Here is an 18,619-nt window from a genome sequence, read left to right as displayed (position 1 = left end):
TAGGGCAAAACAGAAGTCACTTCCTGTTTGCTTGTAGGGCTGTTTTTTGCCCTCTGAAGCCTTCAGGCAAGCCTCCTGAAGGCTCCAGAGGACGAAAAACGCCCCTACAAGCAAACCGGAAGTCTGTTCCCTAACTTCTGGTTTGCCCGTAGGGCTGGTTTTTCGCGCTCTGTAGGCTTCATGGTGAAAAATGGCCTCAAAAGAAGGCCAAAGTCAGCTGGCCATGCATGCTGGAGCTAACAGGGCAATGCCTCCTGTGCCCTGACAAATGGCTCTGCATGCCATAGGTTCGCCATTAAGGAACTAGCTTGAATCTCAAGTAGAGGATCTCTCCAATTAAATTGATTGGGGTATTGAGATGAAACTTGTTATGGGTATATTTGCATTCCGCAGAGAGTGTGGTTTGCAGTTTGTGACGGTCCCTTGTCTGCAGCAGACATTGGATTTATAGGTGGTGACAGATGCAAAAAACATGTTGGCATAATTATGAGTAGCTGACCAATTCTGATCCTTCTTGAATATTATTAGTTCTAGGGGAAATTGTCCCTTGCTTATAGCCTGTCTTAAGTATTGAAATATGTATTAAATGGGTTTATTTTTGAAAAGTATTTGTAATATTTTGTGATGAGATGACTATATTACTGATTAATGCAATCCATAGGAATCTTACGGATAATTGCTTAAAATTTTGTCTTGTCTTTTAATTGCTTAGTAGGCACAATTTAAATGGCTAAATGTCTAATAATTTGTGAATCACTCCTACTGCTATGAACCTGCCTGGTTAATTAGATCACTGAGATCACTCTATATATATCCCTCCAACTACCAGCACTTCAACTACTGGGCATACAGGGAAAGTATTTCTTCCATGTGGCTTCCAAGGAATAGACTGCAATATCCAAAGAATTTGGTTCCCATTTCCAATATTTAGGAAGATGCTAACAGCCTTCTTCTTTTGTCAACTTTTAATTAGTGATTGTAATGATTGGTTTTAATTTTATTAATTTTGTTCAGTTTATATTTTGCATTTTTAATTGTATTAAATGGTAAACACAGGGGTGGGATATACATTGAACAATAAAAATCATTGAATGCCTTGTTGAAAATTTTCCACATCACTTTTATTAACATGCCCATATTAATAATATTTATCACTAGATGTTTATTTCAAATTCCAAGTGATGAAACATGTCCAGTATTAGAGTTATATATATTCATATACCAAGAACTGGGTAATGTACTTCTGCAAATACTGCATCTTATTATATGATGCATAATTTGTACTTATTTGGTTTTGGCTTATAATAATATGTGGAACTAGATATTGTGGCATGTTCAGTAAACTTTAATCAATACAAATCATGATTTAATATGAACTGTGAACCCATCTTATAGTTTGTATTGAAAGGTAACTGCAACTTTTGTGAACTGTAACTTTTGTGAACTGCGTAAAATTGATTTACCTGTAAAGTACAACATGAACCAATAGTTGTAGAATAGACAATATTGCATATTCTTAAGTTTTGATCTTTATTTAGCTAAAACTTACAATGTTTCATTGAAACAGTGTAGCACTATTTTCAATAATTGTATTTAAATTGTGAATCTAACAGCGTGTATCTCTTTATCTATATATATATACATGATATATACAAATCATATCTATATATGAAACATCAGTCATTGGTTTTAAAAAGTCACTGAAAACATCAATGCAAATTGTACATTGTAAAATTAGGTTTCTCACTTTACAACAGTGGCCTACAACAATGACCCTGGGTTCAGATAATTAGGAAACTAATTTTCTGAATAAAAAAGGGGGTATTTTTTGCTGTCAAATAGTAGCTCCCATTCTTCTCACATCACAAATTGCTTTGGAAGCTTAAGGAATTTCATATAAGTTTGCAGTATAGAATGGGCTATACAGTACAATTCAACGGGAAATGTAGAATTGAACTAATACATTTTGGGTACACTTTTAGATTTGAATAACAAATGCAAAAACAATTGATCACTGTCATACAATTTCTCCAGAGATTTTCCTGTGAAAACATGAAGGAATTGTGGACTTAATGTGCTAACTATTAACGTAAACTTATATACATAATCGAAATCCTCATCTATATACAATATACTTTCAGTATATATACATATATATACATATATACAGTATAATAATTTATGTACAGAGGTTATCCATAAATATTGAAAAATAGGTTTTAACTTCAACAGGTACTCTTCCATAAATAACATGTTACATATTGTGAGTAAAATAATATGGAAGAGAGTAATTTTAAAATGAGGTGACAAACAATGTTTTAATACTGAAACTATTAGCTCCCAAGAAGTTTGTGTACCACATATCTGTATGTTAGCAAACAAGATATTTTAGTGGTACTCAGGAGTAGTTAGAGAGGTTTGACCTTGCAAATGAAAGAAAACTGTGCAATCCCTAATTTGAACTGCCCAGCAATAATTCAGTATCATTTTTGCAGATGGACAAGTGTGTTTTTCCCACCTTTGTCACTTTTCTGTCTTTTAGATGAACAATTTGTCTATAACAATATTTTTATTGTTTGGAAAAGAATGATTTTTGATTTTTAACTCCCCAGACGGATTAAAGGTACTGGGCAACCCTAGTTACTGTAAAGAAAAAAAATCATTTTAAATTATTCCATATACTTTCTGGAGTATTTAAGATGTTGTGCAAAATATCACTAGACTAGTACAAAATACAAGAAGATATTAAGTTATTTATATCTGCTACATAAGTATGTTGTATCCACCCAGTAATGCCAATGGTAGTTCTGAGATATAAACACTTAACAATGAGATCTTACATTACATCTGCCAAATGCTAATAAAAGAGTGATCTTTGAAATTCTAAGATGTTTTCTTTAGACAATCTAGATCCAAAAATAAGCTTTGTGTTTTTAACAGTACTAGTGTTGGTTACTGACATTTTAGGAATAAAAGAGACTATCACAACTATTATTCAAGTACAGATTATATTGTCCTGTGTAGAACCATGGCTTGAATTCTACCCTTTCTAAGGCAATAAGGGAAAACATTAGTCACTTTTCAATAAATCATGTTCCTTATTGACAAGTGCCCTAATGAAACATTATTACCATATTTTTCAGAATATAAGACACACTTTTCTCCCACCCTAAAAGAGGGTGAAAATTTGGGTGCGTCTTATACACCAAATATAGTCCTACCCACCAGTTGGCCCCCACCCTTTGGCCTCTGCCTCCCAGTAATTTGTCTCCTTGCAGCAAACAGCAAACAGCCTGTTTCAGTTTCAGCTGCAGCACAGCTTGATTAGCACAAGCAGTTGATTGTTGGTTGGATTGGCCTCCTGACCATCAGCTGTTTCAGGCTGCAGGGATTGCCACTGCCTATTGCCACCTCCGCGCACCCTGCTTTTGGCTTCCGCGCATCTCATTTTCTGCCCATTCCAATCCCCGCCACCTGGAATGGGTGGAAAATGGGGCGCACAGAAGCTGAAAACAGGGTGTGCGGAGGCACATGGAGGCAGCAATAGGCTATGACAATCCCTGCAGCAGGAAACAGCTGATCATCGGGAGGCCGATCCAACCAACAATCAGCTGCTTGTGCTAATCAGGCTGTGCTAAAATTGAAACTGAAACACACTGTTTGCTGCAAGGAGGCAAATTGCTGGGAGGCCACTTCGCTAAACTGGCTGTGGGCGTGGCCAATGTGTGACACATCTGGGTCGCGGGTTTGACATCCTGCCCTACACCATGTCTGACAAATGGCAATCCAAACTCTTCTTAAAAGTCTCCAGAGGCAGATTTTTTTTCTTGTTTTCCTCCCCAAAAGCTAGGTGTGTCTTATACTTCAGAGTGTCTTATACTCCAAAAAATATGGTAGGTTAAGAGTCAGAATGCAATGGGAAATATTTCCTGTATATTTTTTTAATATTAAAAAATGTTCTGGTTAATTATATGCCATTTTTGATTGCAACTCAATAGTTACTACTGAGCTCCTACTATTAAGTTACATTAGGCCAATTGTTTGATTTGTTACCTAGTTAAATTCTGCCTTTTACATTCTAGCAGAGAATTTGCTCAGCAATTTCTGTGAAATGAAAAGAAATGTCCGAAATGTCTTTATACCTTGTGGTTGAAATAGTATAATTAATATGTGTAGTAACCAAACTGGAACATGATTCTTCCTCTGGCAAATGTTGCAAATAAATTTTGCAACACAGATTTATTACTACAAAGAGTAATAGAGAAGAGTTTACCCTCTATCCCAATTGGCAAATTAATTAAATATCTCTTTAAGTTGTCATAGAAATGGGAAGTATGTATGAATTCTCTGTATCAATATTGGGCTCTTCTTGAGTTTCCAGGCTGAGTGATGAATGGGAGACAGACAAGAGTGTGACAGGTGGGCTGCTGGTGGTTCGCAGGAGTTTGGGAGAACCTCTATCTAAGATTCTGTGCAGTTCAGAGAACCCCCAAATCCCACTCCTGGCTGGCCCCACCCTACCCCAAGAGTCCCCAAGATGCCTCTTTTGGATGCAGGTAAGTGCAGAGCCTCAGGGAAGGTGAAAAACAGGCATACCGAAAGTTTGGGAAGACCAGAAATGGGCCCATTTCTGGCCTCCAGAGCCTGGGGAGGCCATTTTCATCCTCCCGGAGGCTCAAGGAAAGCCTTCAGAGCCCGGAGAGGGCAAAAACGCCTGCCCCAGCTGTGGTGCAGGACTAGGACATGACCACCATGGCCATGCCCACCTAGCAAATGGGCAGCAACTCCTTGCTAAAAAATTTGAAGCCCACCCCTGGAGAGATGTGCCAGTTTATATGTTCTTTGAATAGTTATACTCTGTGTAATATTGTTGTCCAATCAGGGCAGAATCATGTTCTGGACATCTACTGTACATCAGTGTTGGGTTCCTATCAGTTTGTACAAGTTCAGCCTAACTGGTAGTGGTTTGACAGCTTAGGCCCCTGGAACCGGCAGTGACCCAGGCCTGCTAGGATCCCAAACTGGTTCTTTGGGTAGTGCCATAGGCGCTGCCATCTTGTTTTTCAGTTCTGTGCATGTGCAGAACAATTTTAATTGCACTGTGCATGCACATGCACACACAAGTGAACCAGCATCAGTGCCTGCCGGAACCCACTCCTGCTGTATATGACCTATGTTTGCTACCCTACTGTCCCAATAATATTGAGAACCATTCATTTAGCTGTGTGTTTGTGTACAATTTAGTCAATCATTAGAAAACTGCATTAAGAAATCCAGTTATTTTATGAAAAGAATTTTGTCACATGTTCCAAACTCTGATGCAATTATGTAACATAATATATAATATTAATAATGAATGAAAACATGTGTCTGAAAAGTACTACACTATATGTACATTTTATCTCTAGTAAATTATAGCATGGCCTCAATATTTTTGTTCTATATACTAAAAAGCCAGATTTTTTTTGCTAGGAACATCACATATATAACAATTTACTGTGCTTTGGTAAGACCAAATTAAAAAAAAAGAATAAAATTGTTTTACCTTCTGTAATTGCTCTACTTTTCTTTCAAGAAGAAAAATACCAACATTATATTTTATGAATGGACCAGCAATTTGCCAAATAATGCTCCTATACAATTTTCATTAATTTCAAGAGTTGCCTGGATATAGCTCTAACCAGAACAGAATGCCATAAATTAATATATCAAAAATTCTGATGTTTTTCCCCCCAAAAAACTACATTTGAGGAAATGGCTCCTTAAAACACAGTATAGTACCTTATGCTAAGTATTGTAATATACTATAATTGGAACTTCTTGACTGTTTGATTTTAGTGTTAAAATAACTAAAATTACAAATGGAATTTACTTATAGTTCTATTCTTTCAAGATAGCCAATTAAATATTAGTTGTAACAGATTTAAAAAATAAGCTTATTGAAATGAAAAAATAATAATGTCTCTGTAGACAGGCAAACATTTTAAACTGAGGTTATTGATTAAACAATACACTGATTTCTTCTTACCCTTATTTGGATCTTTAATTATAAAATGTTTTCTTAAAAGTCAAAATAGTGCTTTTGAATCCATAGTTATTTGGTATAAAAATAATAATTATTTTTCCCCTTTGCTTTTAATGGCTAGTTTAGAAACTTGCTGTAAACTAATTTACTTCTCACATCTATTGTTTCCATTAGGCACATTCAAGTAAATAATAAAGAACCCAAGTAACAATGTCCAAAGCCCAACATGGCTTGATAAAATTTTATAGAGTGAGCTGTCCATTCCCTGGAATGGAATTTTTAAAAAGACACTTCACTCAGCCAAAGACTTGGCTGACTTGATATTAGTATCTATTCTTGTGCAGAATAGTTTGTTTTGCTTTTCTTTCTTTAAAATCCATCTGTTCTACAGTTAGAAGTACTAGCATCAAAGGAAGCAGAGCTGCAAACATAGGCAGTTTTTTTTCTCCCAGAAGATGGCAGAATGAAGACTAACGAATAATGCAGGTAGGTTAATTGTTGATCCAATCCATAATGATTAAGGTCATACTTCCAATCATCACAATTATGCCACTTAGCAGGAACAGGAGAGCCTAAATAAATAACATATAAAATACTGAATTTATTTTGTCAGAAACAAGGGCATGAAAGAAAAAGCCTATTATACAAAAAAGTCAAACATTTTGGCAATTTTCAAAACTGCATCATTCAAAACCAAGATGAAAAACATTGAACACATTCTGCCTTTATTTTTTGGGAAAGCTAAGAAAATTCAGGCCAATATGTTAGACTTTTAAGTATGGATATGTTATGCCACTTAATTTCCAAAATGATTTTCAGTGGCTTACAGGGATGTAAAAGTAAAATAAAAGAAATAAAAATGAACATTTAAAGAAAAAAAAGAGGGGGTGAGTTAATGAAATGGCCTCAGTAAATGCAGACATTCATAGCAATTAAGAAAGCTTTATAGTCAAACACTGTGTCAGAATGAAGCTAATCATTCTATGAATATCAAAAAAACATTCCCTTTTATTAGGTAAACACAATTATAAGTACCTACCCCAATTTTTTGCACCGATTGCATGGATTCTTTTTTCACAAGCTTAATGTAGAAAGCTGATGGAAGTATAAAGATTAGCATGGCGGCAGCAGAGGCACCTGAATGAATCATAAAGTTTAATTAGACTGCTTATTTTTTATTACATTATATAGACATTTTTAGAACTATAGATATTTCAAACAAGTAACAAACAATCCTCACCAATGAATCCAAATATGTCTCGAATTGTGGGAACAAAAATGACGAGAATGTTGGTGCATACCAAAATAGCTCCTGTAATAATACAATGACGCATCCAACTAAATTCTTTGCCTGCACACAGTAATTGTGTGATGGAACTGCGGATCTGTAAAATACACATTAATTAAATTACTTAATGTTATTAAAGACACATTAAAATCCCAAAAATGTTTTAAATATTTAAATACAATTTAAATATTCTTTTAAAACAGAATTTATATTGCCTTCCAACTATACTGATACAATGATGAAAAAAGGAAAACAAACTGAACACAGAGACATGACAGAGAATTTAAAGAATGAAAATGATAATTGAAATTAAATGCAAGCTCCATAAATACTTGCTTTCCAAAATTCAACATAAATTAACATTATATTCTCCTCATTAAGTAAAGTTACTCACTGGAAAAATCACAACTGGAACAGTAAGAATGACTGCCATCAAGACTGCTAAGCGCACAATTAGAAGGAGATTATCAGTCCCAAGCACTTCTGAATAAGTATGGAGCAATTCAGCTTCCACCTTTCCTGGAAAGAGACATGTGTTTTAGCAGGATATTTGTTAACTTTAATATTCACATAATATAATAAACAAGATTCTTGTGCATGTTTTAAAAAGTTTACAATTGATTTGCAAGTGGAATTGTGTGACTGTACAGCTTTGTAATATAGAATGCAATGCAATGCTGTAGCCACAATCTATTTGTTGTAACACTAATAGAAACACTATTTGTTAAATAGTGTTCTGAATTGGCTGAATTCCAGAAACTTTTATTTCAATCTAAAATTTGACTGCTTGTCAGTATTCCCATTTAATACCATTATGGTATTTCTATTGTTATTACACATCACATTGTGTATTGCTAAAGCTACAAAGCTTGTAAAGCTAAAGCTACAAGCAGTGATATACTGTTGAATAAACAAAGTGCCATTAAGTTGCCCGAATGAAAGTTACTGACAGTCTATAATATGATTCAGACTTCCTAACTCTTCCTCCTTATAACAGCTTTGAGTAGAAGTTGACCTATTCACACTGCAATGATATATAAAAATTAACATGCAAAACTTAAAATAGAAGAGTTGTTTTTTTTTACCATAAAATGTCAAGTATCCAAAGAGAGCCGCCAAAAGATACATGAGGAACATAGCAAAAAATGAAACATTGGATACTTTCATCATTCTTCTGCGAGTTCGGCTATTACAGAAAAACAAATAAATTGCTATGAATATTTATGAAATACATTATTCCATATGTATCTGCAATTCTTTGAAAACACAAGACAGATGTCAATCACATGGCATACCCTTTCAGTTCTTCATAAATAGGGAGAATAGCAGGATGACAGACAAAAGAAAATGTCAGGATTGGTACAGCATAGACAGTCTGGAAAACATAAAATAGATGTATGACTATTTCTATATTAACTTAAGACACTCAGATAGTTTCTTGAAAAACTAGAGCAATAATTCTAAACAGCATGTTTTACATTTTTTTCATTCATATTCCTTTTTTATGAACAGTTCAAACTATTATCTATAATTGCCCTTTCTATTTATCAACTTTCCCATATGAAAAAGATTAGGTGGAAGAAAAGTAAATAGCCTGAAGGCAATTGGAATTTTTAAACCTACTCAAATATACTAAATACTAGAAAAGTATTTGTTAGCACACAATTGTTAGTCACATCCACTTTTATTTAAGTCACCAAGCAGGTTATCAATCACGCTATTCATTTTTAAAAAATATATAATTGTATAGATGGCACTGCATTTTATGCATAGCATGGAATTATTTAGCAGTGAGATGGAATTTTAAAGGTTTCACTAAGTGAGTATGAGAGTGATCGTGTTGAGTTTTATTCAAAAGTGTTGGCTAGTAGAATATACTGTTTATGTAACATTCTTTCATACTTGCAAACTAATTCCAAGAAGTTAAACAATGGATGATATATGGAATTGGTAGGTAAAGAAAACTCCAGCTGTATGAGATGACACCTGATTATACCACACTGGTATAAGTGTGGTATCATTATTAGTTTATTCTTGAAGTATTCTGTCTGGTCAAACAACTGGGTAAAGATGAAATACTCACCCATACTTATGTTCAATTTAATTCAAGAACAATAAGCAAGATACTGATCTTAGTATTGCTATGATAGCTTTTATAAGGTGAACAGGAAGTTTCACGACTAGTTAGACTTTGAAGAAGTCACAATCATACTTACTTAGTTTAATTATTACCTTTGAGTTAAAGATAAAATATTTTGGTACACAGGTATCATACGTTGCATTAATATTTGTTTCATTTGCAATCAACAATTGCTCCATGGTAATGTTCAGAGTTGCATTAATTAGATCATGTTCTGCTCCACAAGGAATTTGAAATTTCTTGCAAATGACCTAACAAAGGATGACCACAGTTAATTTCACATGCTAAATCTGTTGTCATTCTAATTATAATTACAAGATATGACTACAAGTTTCTGTGATTTGAATTAATATTCTGAACATTTAAAAATATAGATAAATAAAGAATGATACCTACCACAATAAGAAAGAAGACCATGCACAATAAGGAAAATCCACTGGTGTAGCCTAGATAACCTACAATGGTAAATGAATGTTTTAATTTAAAGCATGCAGTACATTTGAAAAATAACATGTTCAGTATTTGGAACTATTATGCCACCTTGTTCAGTAGACATTGGTAGGAATTGTTATCAGAAATATTTAAATTTAATATCCACTTACAAATCACCCAGTACACTTTTAATCAAGTAATCAGTATTTCCTTTCTAATACATGATTAGTTCAAATTATTCCAAATGATAAATAGTCTAATTTAGCAAGTTAACTATTGGCATATATCCATTAAGAATATACTGTAGCCCATTTAAATTCAGACAATATATTCCAAATTAAGCCATTGTGATCCCATGGACAACATTCCTCCAGGACTTCCTGTCCTCTACTATCCTCTGGAGTCCATTTAAGCTCATGCCTACTGCTTCAGTGACTCCATCCAGCCACCTCATTCTCTGTCGTCCCCTTCTTCTTTTGCCCTCCATCTTTCCCAGCATGAGGCTCTTCTCCAGTGATTCCTTCCTTCTCATTAGGTGGTGAAGTATTTGAGTTTCATCTTCCGGATCTGGCCTTTTAAAGGGCAGTCAGGGTTGATCTCCTCTAGGACTGGCCGGTTTGATTGCCTTGCAGTCCACGGGATTCTCAGGAGTCTTCTCCAGCACCATAGTTCAAAGGTCTCAATTCTTTGGCGCTGAGCCTTTCTTATGGTCCAACTTTCACAACCATACATTGCAACTGGGAAAACCATAGCCTTGACTATACAGACTTTTGTTGGCAGGGTGATGTCTCTGCTTTTTAGTATGCTGTCTAGAATTGCCATAGCTTTCCTCCCCAGTAGCAAACATCTTTTAATTTCTTGGCTGCAGTCCCCATCTGCAGTAATCTTGGAGCCCAGAAAAATAAAATCTGTCACTACCTCCATTTCTTTCCCATCTATTTGCCAGGAATTGAGAGGGCCGGATGTCATGATCTTAGTTTTCTTAATGTTGAGTTTCAAGCCAACTTTTGCACTCTCCTTCTTCTCCTGCATCAAGAGGCTCTTTAGTTCCTCTTCACTTTCTGCCATTAGAGTGGTGTCATCTGTATATCTGAAGTTGATATTTCTCTCAGCAATCTTAATTCCAACTTTTGATTCATCAATCCCTGCCTTTCTCATGATGTGCTCTGCATATAAGTTAAATAAGCAGGGTGACAATATATAGTCATGCTGGACTCCTTTCCTGATTTTGACCAATCAATGGTTCCGTGTCCTGTTCTCACTGTTGCTTCTTGACCTACATATAGGTTTCTCAAGAGTAAGTAAGTTAACCATTGTTTTTCTTGTTTATTCCACATTAATATCAACATTAACAACCACTTACCTAAAGTTTTTAATAAGGATAAAGGAAGAATGAGCACCAAGGATACTAATATAACCAAATAATCGCCATTAGTATACCAATACCATTCTCTAGAAGGAAAAGGAGAATGTACATGGTGAAATCCTTGCATGGTAATCTGATTTGACAATTTAAAAATCATCTAAAGCTAGGTGTCTCTGGCCAACCTAGACTGGTTTTGAAAACGTATTGCTTAGTACTTGAGTGAGAAACTTCTAAGGAACTCAAGGGTTCTAACCTAGACCAGGAAGTCATAAAGACTTGTCAGAAGGAAATGATTAATTAATTCCTTTTTTCTTGCTGCCAATAAAACTATAGGGACATATTAGCAGAACATTGGGAACTTCAAATGAAGATTTTATATTTTGAGGATTGATTTAGATTATAATGCAGGAAGCACAATGATTCCATTCTGGAGTCACTTCTACACATGGTTTTCCATATCTGATTATTTGTATTTATTTATTTGTACCCCACCCTTTACTATTTTTAGAAATAATTCAAGGAGACAAACATATTCAACACACCTTCCTCTTATTTTCTCCACAACAACAACCCTGTGAGATGGCTTGGGCTGAGAGAGAATGACTTGGCCCAGAGTTACACAGCTGGCTTTCATGGCCAAGACAGGACTTGAACTCATGGCCTCCTGCTTTCTAGCCTTAACCACTAGACTTTCAAACAGACCTCTCCAGAGTCAGGAAAGCATAACTGGAATTTACTATTTAGTTACCTTTGTTTAAGAACTTAACCTGTTTCAACAGAAGTCCTCAAATATTCATGTCCCTTTACATGTTCCCATGAAAACAATTTCCACCATACAATTCTAGGACTTACCCTGAATGTTCTTCAATGTTCAAAAATGTTTTAATGACCAATGGTAACTCATATTTCACGATGTAGAGGTAGCTTGACATAGCTGCAAGTGAATAATATTGTAGATAATTACAATGATAATATATTTTAAAAATCGTAAAATACAGTTCCTAATAACATGATTGAATGTATTAATGAAAGCATGTTTTCTGAAAAAAAATAGTTTTTGGAATAAGAAGATGACTGCTTTTAGGGTGTCTAAGAAGGATCTTACCTCCAATGTTCTGCATTGTAATTGATCCAGATGCTGCAAGTTTTCCAGGCATGCCAAATGCTTTCATTCCCAATTGTTCATATAATAAAGATCCTATAAGAACAGAGATTTGGAATAATGCAATTTAGAAAGAGAAAAGGGGTTGAATCTATGATTGACAAATAGTTACAGTCATTACCTCCTTCGTTGGAAGTCTTCAAAAGAAGATGAACGGAATATAGAGAAAATATTGACACGAAGACTAAGAGAATTCTAAAAAGCAAATACAAATGCAATGTTTTGTTTTGAAATTAAATATATAAATAAAAAGTATCAAGATCATATAAATCTATATACATATTTCTGCCAGTGAATTAAATTAGAACTATCTGAACACCCTTAAGTTCTTTATTGGCTATAATGGCTTTGATAAATGAATAAATTTAACATGGTCACATCATTCCCAAAGTAAATAATGAAATTAAATATAAATTTAAATGCAGTGAATATATTAGGAATATTTACTGTGCTCAGGGGATAAGGAACAGTCTAAGAAGGATTAAAAAGAGCCCAACTGCCACTTTTAAAAACTTAAATCTAGCACAAATTATTTCTAGATCAGAGGATCTACTCATGGTAATTCCTGCTCAGGTATTCTCTGCTAGATTACTGCAATCAACTGTATATCGGGCTGCTCCTGAAGACTATCTGGAAACTTCAGTAGATGACAAGTGTAATGGTGCAAGCAGTTAAGTTTGTTTCTGGTAGAACACATGTCACACCTCCACTTCGTGAGCTGCATTGTTTACCAGTGTGTTTCTGGGTCCAATAGAAGGTGCTGGTGTTAACCTTTGAAGCCCTTCATAGCATGGCACTGAGTTGTCTGGGGGACTATCTTTTTCCAATTTTATGTTCCCATCTACCATGCAAAAAGGGCATGTTATAGGTTCGGTTACCTATAGAGCTACATTTTGCAGGCCCTTGGCAGTGAGTCTTTTCTGCCATGGGGCTTGTGCTGTGGAATCTTCTCCCTGAGACAAGGTTGGCCTCATCACTGTTGGGCTTCTTAAGATCAGTTTATGCCTGCAGGCCTGGGGATTCTAGGAGATGGTGAACTAGTAAGGCAGCTCTGCTACTTTTAATATTTTTTTGTCTATTATTCTTTATTTCAACTTGGTTTTAAACTTTTAATGTATTTATTAATAGTTTTTTGCTCTGTTGTATACTGCCCAGAGCACTTGTTTGTGTGTGGGAATCTATATAAGTTGGTTAGAAAATATATCTGTCAAGATTTAAGCCGTTTCAGATTCAGAGAGGAGTTATTTTATAAGCTGATCAACACTGTCTACTCAGTTGTTTCTATAGTCTGAAATGCTTATTTATTCCAAGAAGAAATAAAATGGTATTTACTTTTTTAAAATTTTAGTCCTTGCTTTACAATATATTTTAGATAAATTAATTTCCAATAGAAAAGATAAACAATTTAAGAAAAAAACCATAATGTTAGGTTACATTTTTATATCTGTCTGCAAGCCTCACTGAACTCATTGTTTATTCTAACATACTTAACACTGATATAAAATCTAGTGACAAACTCTGTGTTTGTGCATGTGTTTGAATATGTGTATTTCCTCTGACTTAAATGTGTTTTTTGTCAAACCCTGCCCCTCAGAGAATCCCACTAGCATACATTAAGCTGATTACATTGTAACCACTGCAAAACTCTTATGGAGCATGAAATGGCACAATAAAATACAATTATTTATTATGTTATTTCCATATTTCTTTGGTTTTTATTAATAACGAACATATACATTCCACTATATATTTGCCTTGCTGAATATGCAGTCCTTTAACTTTTCAGACTTAAAACAGCCTTCTAACAGAAATACATCTGTATGTATCTCCTTGCTTTTCACACCAATGACTACATAGCTGAATTCTACTCAGGATCTGTTGCTCTCTGTAATATGACATATGCCCCTTTCTTATTTAAAGCAGGACCAACAGCAAACTCTACAGCATATGATATTTTTAAATGAGAAATTATCAAGGAAAAAATTGATGAATGCTTTATGATGCTATAGGCAAAATGTAGGATGGCAAATAGTATCCATATCTAGTTTGTTTCCCATTAATACAATACAATACAATACAATAGTAGAGTTGGAAGGGACCTTGGAGGTCTTCTAGTCCAACCCCCTGCCTAGGCAGGAAACCCTATACCGTTTCAGACAAATGGCTATCCAACATCTTCTTAAAGACTTCTTAAAGACATTTTTATAAATAACTCAAGGTGATGAGCATACCTAATTCTCCTCCCTCCTATTATTTTCCCATAATAACAACCCTGTGAGGTGGGTTGGGCTGAGAGACAATAACTGGCCCAAAGTCACCAGCCAGTTAAGTTGTAGAACACTATAATCCAGAAATTATAATGGATAAATTGAAGTATTCCCCCACTATTTGAGAAAACTATCAGTGATATTTATATTAATGTAAACATCATTTTTGAGGAAAGACACAGCATTCAAACAAAATAAAAGGCAACTTAACCAATTATAACTAAAACACTAAAAGTGAGTGCAATTTCATTTTTATAGTGTATATATTCAAAAATTTCAAAATCTGTTTAACTTTCATTGCCACAAAAAACAAAGATGTATATGAGCTATTCAAACCTAAATGTTTAAAATCCTACTGGCTGCAATAGGAGAAATTTAAAGATAAATATGAGCTGTATTCTGAAATTACTGGGTCTCTAAATTATTAGTTTGAGCTGATTTTTTCTGTTCAAAATAATTTGCAGTCTAATCTCATAGACTTGCCATTTAAAACAATTTACTGTGAGTTCTAGCATATTTCTAGATAAATGTTCATTGGTTCTTGCCTCTAGCAATGTCAATGGGATTAAAATGGCTTGTGTTCAGATACTTTAGTAGAATTGTGTTTTAGATTTGAAGCAAACACCTACAAATATTTTCCTAAAACAATTACATATTGTGATTTCATTGCATTCTAATACTTACACAAAGAGAGCAATTCCTGTGTTTGCCATGGCATAAGAAAGTCCAAGGATGCCACTGCCCACAATAGCATTGCTGAGGTTAAATACTGACATTCCAAAGGAAGTTGTACCTGGATGCTGTAAATAAGAATGGTGAAAGTTCACAATTTGCTTTTGCTTGCGAGAGGTTTTATAATAAAATTGATTTACTTTATAAAAACACTATTGGTATGTGCTTACATATTCAGTTTCATATTTCTTCTTCCCTTGGTTGGATTCAAGTAAAAAGTTTTGGTTTTCTGGATCCATATCTACATAATGGCTGTGAAAGGAAGGGAAAGAAGAACTTTAAATACTACAGTATTGTAAAATTCCACTTATTTTTAACTGAGTTAAAATCTGAATAAGTGTTTCCACAATGTGCCACATTTTCTTCCTTTTCCTGGCTTGTGATATTGTCATTTTTAAATATTTTTCTTTAGTGGGGGAATTCCATAGATAGATAGATAGATAGATAGATAGATAGATAGATAGATAGATAGGTAGGTAGGTAGGTAGGTAGGTAGGTAGGTAGGTAGGTAGGTAGGTCGGTCGGTCGGTCGGTCGGTCGGTCGGTCGGTCGGTCGGTCGGTCGGTCTGTCTGTCTGTCTGTCTGTCTATCTATCTATCTATCTATCTATCTATCTATCTATCATCTACCTACCTACCTACCTACCTACCTACCTACCTACCTACCTACCTACCTACCAATCATCTATTCTATTTTCCCAAGTTCAATCAGATGGGGCAGGTATTTGAAGAGAACTTTGTACTATGGTTCAGAGTAAGACAGAGAAATCTCCCTGACCTCTTCATTGCAGCTGATTTGTTGGGGTAGTGATAGCTGAAGTCATTGCTGTTGGAGCTGTAGCTGCTGCTGTCCTCCTCTCGGGTGCTGTTCAGCATGCCCATTTCAGCTTTGCTCATGCTGGGATCCAGGGTGTCTTCTTAGGGAGCGGGTCAATCAGGCCAAAGAATTATTTGAGTCTGGGGTCCTTGTGATCTTTTGTCTTTGGCAGCTGCTGGTCCTGCCTTGTCTGCGAAGGTAAGGGGAAAACGTCAATACTGCAGTAATCTTCTGAAGCTGGTCACGTGAGATGCTGCTTCGAAGCTGCTGCTCACCGCGGCTGATTCAGCCAGGCAAGTGGAAAACTACCAGCAGAGAAGGGCGGGATAAGTGAAGAGGAGCGAGGGAAGGAAAAGTACTGGGAGGAAAACAAAGATGTCTCCAGCTAGAACACTGGGAGCACACGTTGTGCTGGAAAGATGGGGTGGCTGGGGAGAACAAAAGATCTACGGTGAGCAGCCAGAGTGACAGGGCAAAAGAAGGCTTCTCTGCCCAGCCAAGCAGATAAGCAAAGAGCCTTCACACGTCTTCCCCGTTTCCATCCATCCAGAGATTGAGTAACATCCCCCACAGGTAGATAAGATCAGGGAAGCTTAACAACACACACATACACACTCACACACACACACACACACACACAGTCACTTGCGACATGATTGCATAATCAGATTTGGAAGCGAACAAACTCCATCCATCCGTCCTCTTTTTGCCTGGAACTTCACATGATGCAATCTAAGTAACCAATTGTCACGGTCCCTTTCTAATGTTAACTGACTGTCGCCCGAAGCATCTCTTGGACTTTCCGGAGCATTTCCAACTATTTATTTCTCCTCCTCGGGAATTCTTCCTTCCCAGGAATTCTGCTTTGGAAAATGTAGACAACAATGCAAATCAGTCACAAGACTGCATCACCAGGGACGTCTTTTGTGGAGAGGGTTTGAAAAAGCAGAGGGGGGGGGGAGATCCTGGATGCCCTGCTGTGACACAGTAAGGCTGATGGATTCTCCCTCCCCCCAAATGCTCCTTCTCTATCATGCTCACATCTTAAGTCTCACACATTCTTACATTAAAAAAATCAGTCCACAGCTAGTTATATCACTAGCAAATGCAGTTAATCCACTCAGACAGCTGTTGATATCTTCTTTGAGCCTCTCCCCAAAACTCAAAATTGAATATTTTACCTCAATCTACAAAGCTTAAAACTTGCAAACTTCCGGAGCCTCTTTCTTCGGTCGATTTCTCTCTTTAAACAAATGCAAAAAATCCTTAGATACTGACAGTCCAAAGGACCGGTACAAAAAACAATTAGTAATAAAATTAAATATAATATTAAAAAACAGAATTGTAATATGTCAAGTCGACAGAAAACAATGTTAGGTTATTTCCGGTGAAAACAGACAAAGGCCTCCACGCTCAGGAGAGAAGTGCTGGGTGTACGAGAGCGAGGAGAAGCCACTCACAGAAGAGCACGCTCGGTTCTAGAGGATGCAAGCTGATACCTCCGCTTTTGAGAGAAGCATGTGGCGACATCAGAGCGAGAGAGCAAGGGAAGGGGAGGATTCATGGCAGCAGCATGCAGAGATTTTACTGTGTGTACCAACATTGGGCTGTGTGGCTCCACCCCTCTTTCCCAAACACCCAATGCGATTTCCAGGAACCTTACGGTCCTGATCCAACAGGAGAAGATCTCTCAATCTGACCCTACGCCTTTTATTCAGACACTATTCAAAGTAGCTCAGCAAAAGTAGGGATGAGATTTATTTATATATTTATCTTAGCCATCTCCCCTGTTTCAACAGTCACAATTGAGATCATGTAACTGCTTCCAAGAACCTGTGTGGCCCTGGCAAACTTGAAATTCTCACAGATAATGACAGTGCAGGGAAGGGACAAGTTAAATAATACTTTAACTTGGAAAAATTCCAGGGAAATGATGTCATATAATATGCCTGCCAGCAAGTTATGCACGCTAAATTCTGGGAATGTCTTCTGAATATTATAAACTCTTCAGTTGAGGTTGCTTAATGATAGAACAGCCAGATTGGTGTGGCAGTTACAGCATGAGGCTAAAAACATGAGACCCAGTATTGTCTTGAGCATGAAGCCAACTAGGTGATTTTGGGCCAGTCACTCTCACTCAGTCCTAGGAAGCAGGCAATGGCAAACCATTTTTGAAATCTTGCAGGGACTTGTCCCCAAAAGTCAACATTGCCAAATCTTGCCAAGAAAACTGCAGGCAGTTGTCAGAAGTCAACATTCTCAAAGACACTCTATAAATAACTAATTTATACAGTAGGATAAAAATCATTTTTATGCAACATCAATTGACAACATCCTGGTTAAGATTTCAGATCACACATCAAATAAAACAGCAAGAACAAAGGGAGTTAA

The 18,619-nt window shown here is 36.0% G+C and overlaps 1 protein-coding gene across 1 annotated transcript; it reads right to left on the bottom strand.

The window, feature by feature from the left end:
- Nucleotides 1-1,115: 1,115 nt before the first annotated feature.
- SLC38A2 (solute carrier family 38 member 2) lies at nucleotides 1,116-17,701 on the bottom strand. The gene is made up of 16 exons (XM_081957088.1): nucleotides 17,410-17,701; nucleotides 16,190-16,418; nucleotides 15,583-15,664; nucleotides 15,365-15,480; nucleotides 12,535-12,608; nucleotides 12,357-12,449; nucleotides 12,104-12,185; nucleotides 11,249-11,337; nucleotides 9,850-9,908; nucleotides 9,546-9,704; nucleotides 8,609-8,688; nucleotides 8,399-8,499; nucleotides 7,708-7,832; nucleotides 7,266-7,410; nucleotides 7,065-7,162; nucleotides 1,116-6,597 (listed from the first exon to the last, which is right to left on the bottom strand). The coding sequence occupies exons 2-16, from the start codon at nucleotides 16,306-16,308 to the stop codon at nucleotides 6,517-6,519; spliced, it is 1,503 nt and encodes a 500-aa protein (XP_081813214.1). The 5' UTR covers nucleotides 16,309-16,418; nucleotides 17,410-17,701; the 3' UTR covers nucleotides 1,116-6,516.
- Nucleotides 17,702-18,619: the final 918 nt, after the last annotated feature.

The sequence above is a fragment of the Natrix helvetica genome, assembly GCF_964273705.1.
Source record: "Natrix helvetica genome assembly, chromosome: 6".
Taxonomy (NCBI): domain Eukaryota; kingdom Metazoa; phylum Chordata; class Lepidosauria; order Squamata; family Natricidae; genus Natrix; species Natrix helvetica.
The sequence above is the reverse complement of the archived record's forward strand: the minus strand, read 5'-3'. Positions and strand labels throughout refer to the sequence as shown.

Bases quoted from the DNA above. Each gene is read 5' to 3' on its own strand.
- SLC38A2 (XM_081957088.1), bottom strand. From the start codon at position 16,308: ATGAGCAAAGCTGAAATGGGCATGCTGAACAGCACCCGAGAGGAGGAC. The intron at 9,909-11,248 runs GTAAGTGGTTGT...TTACCATTGTAG, and splicing joins ATCCTTATTAAAAACTTTAG to GTTATCTAGGCTACACCAGT. The intron at 9,705-9,849 runs GTAGGTATCATT...ATCCTTTGTTAG, and splicing joins TGGTCTTCTTTCTTATTGTG to GTCATTTGCAAGAAATTTCA.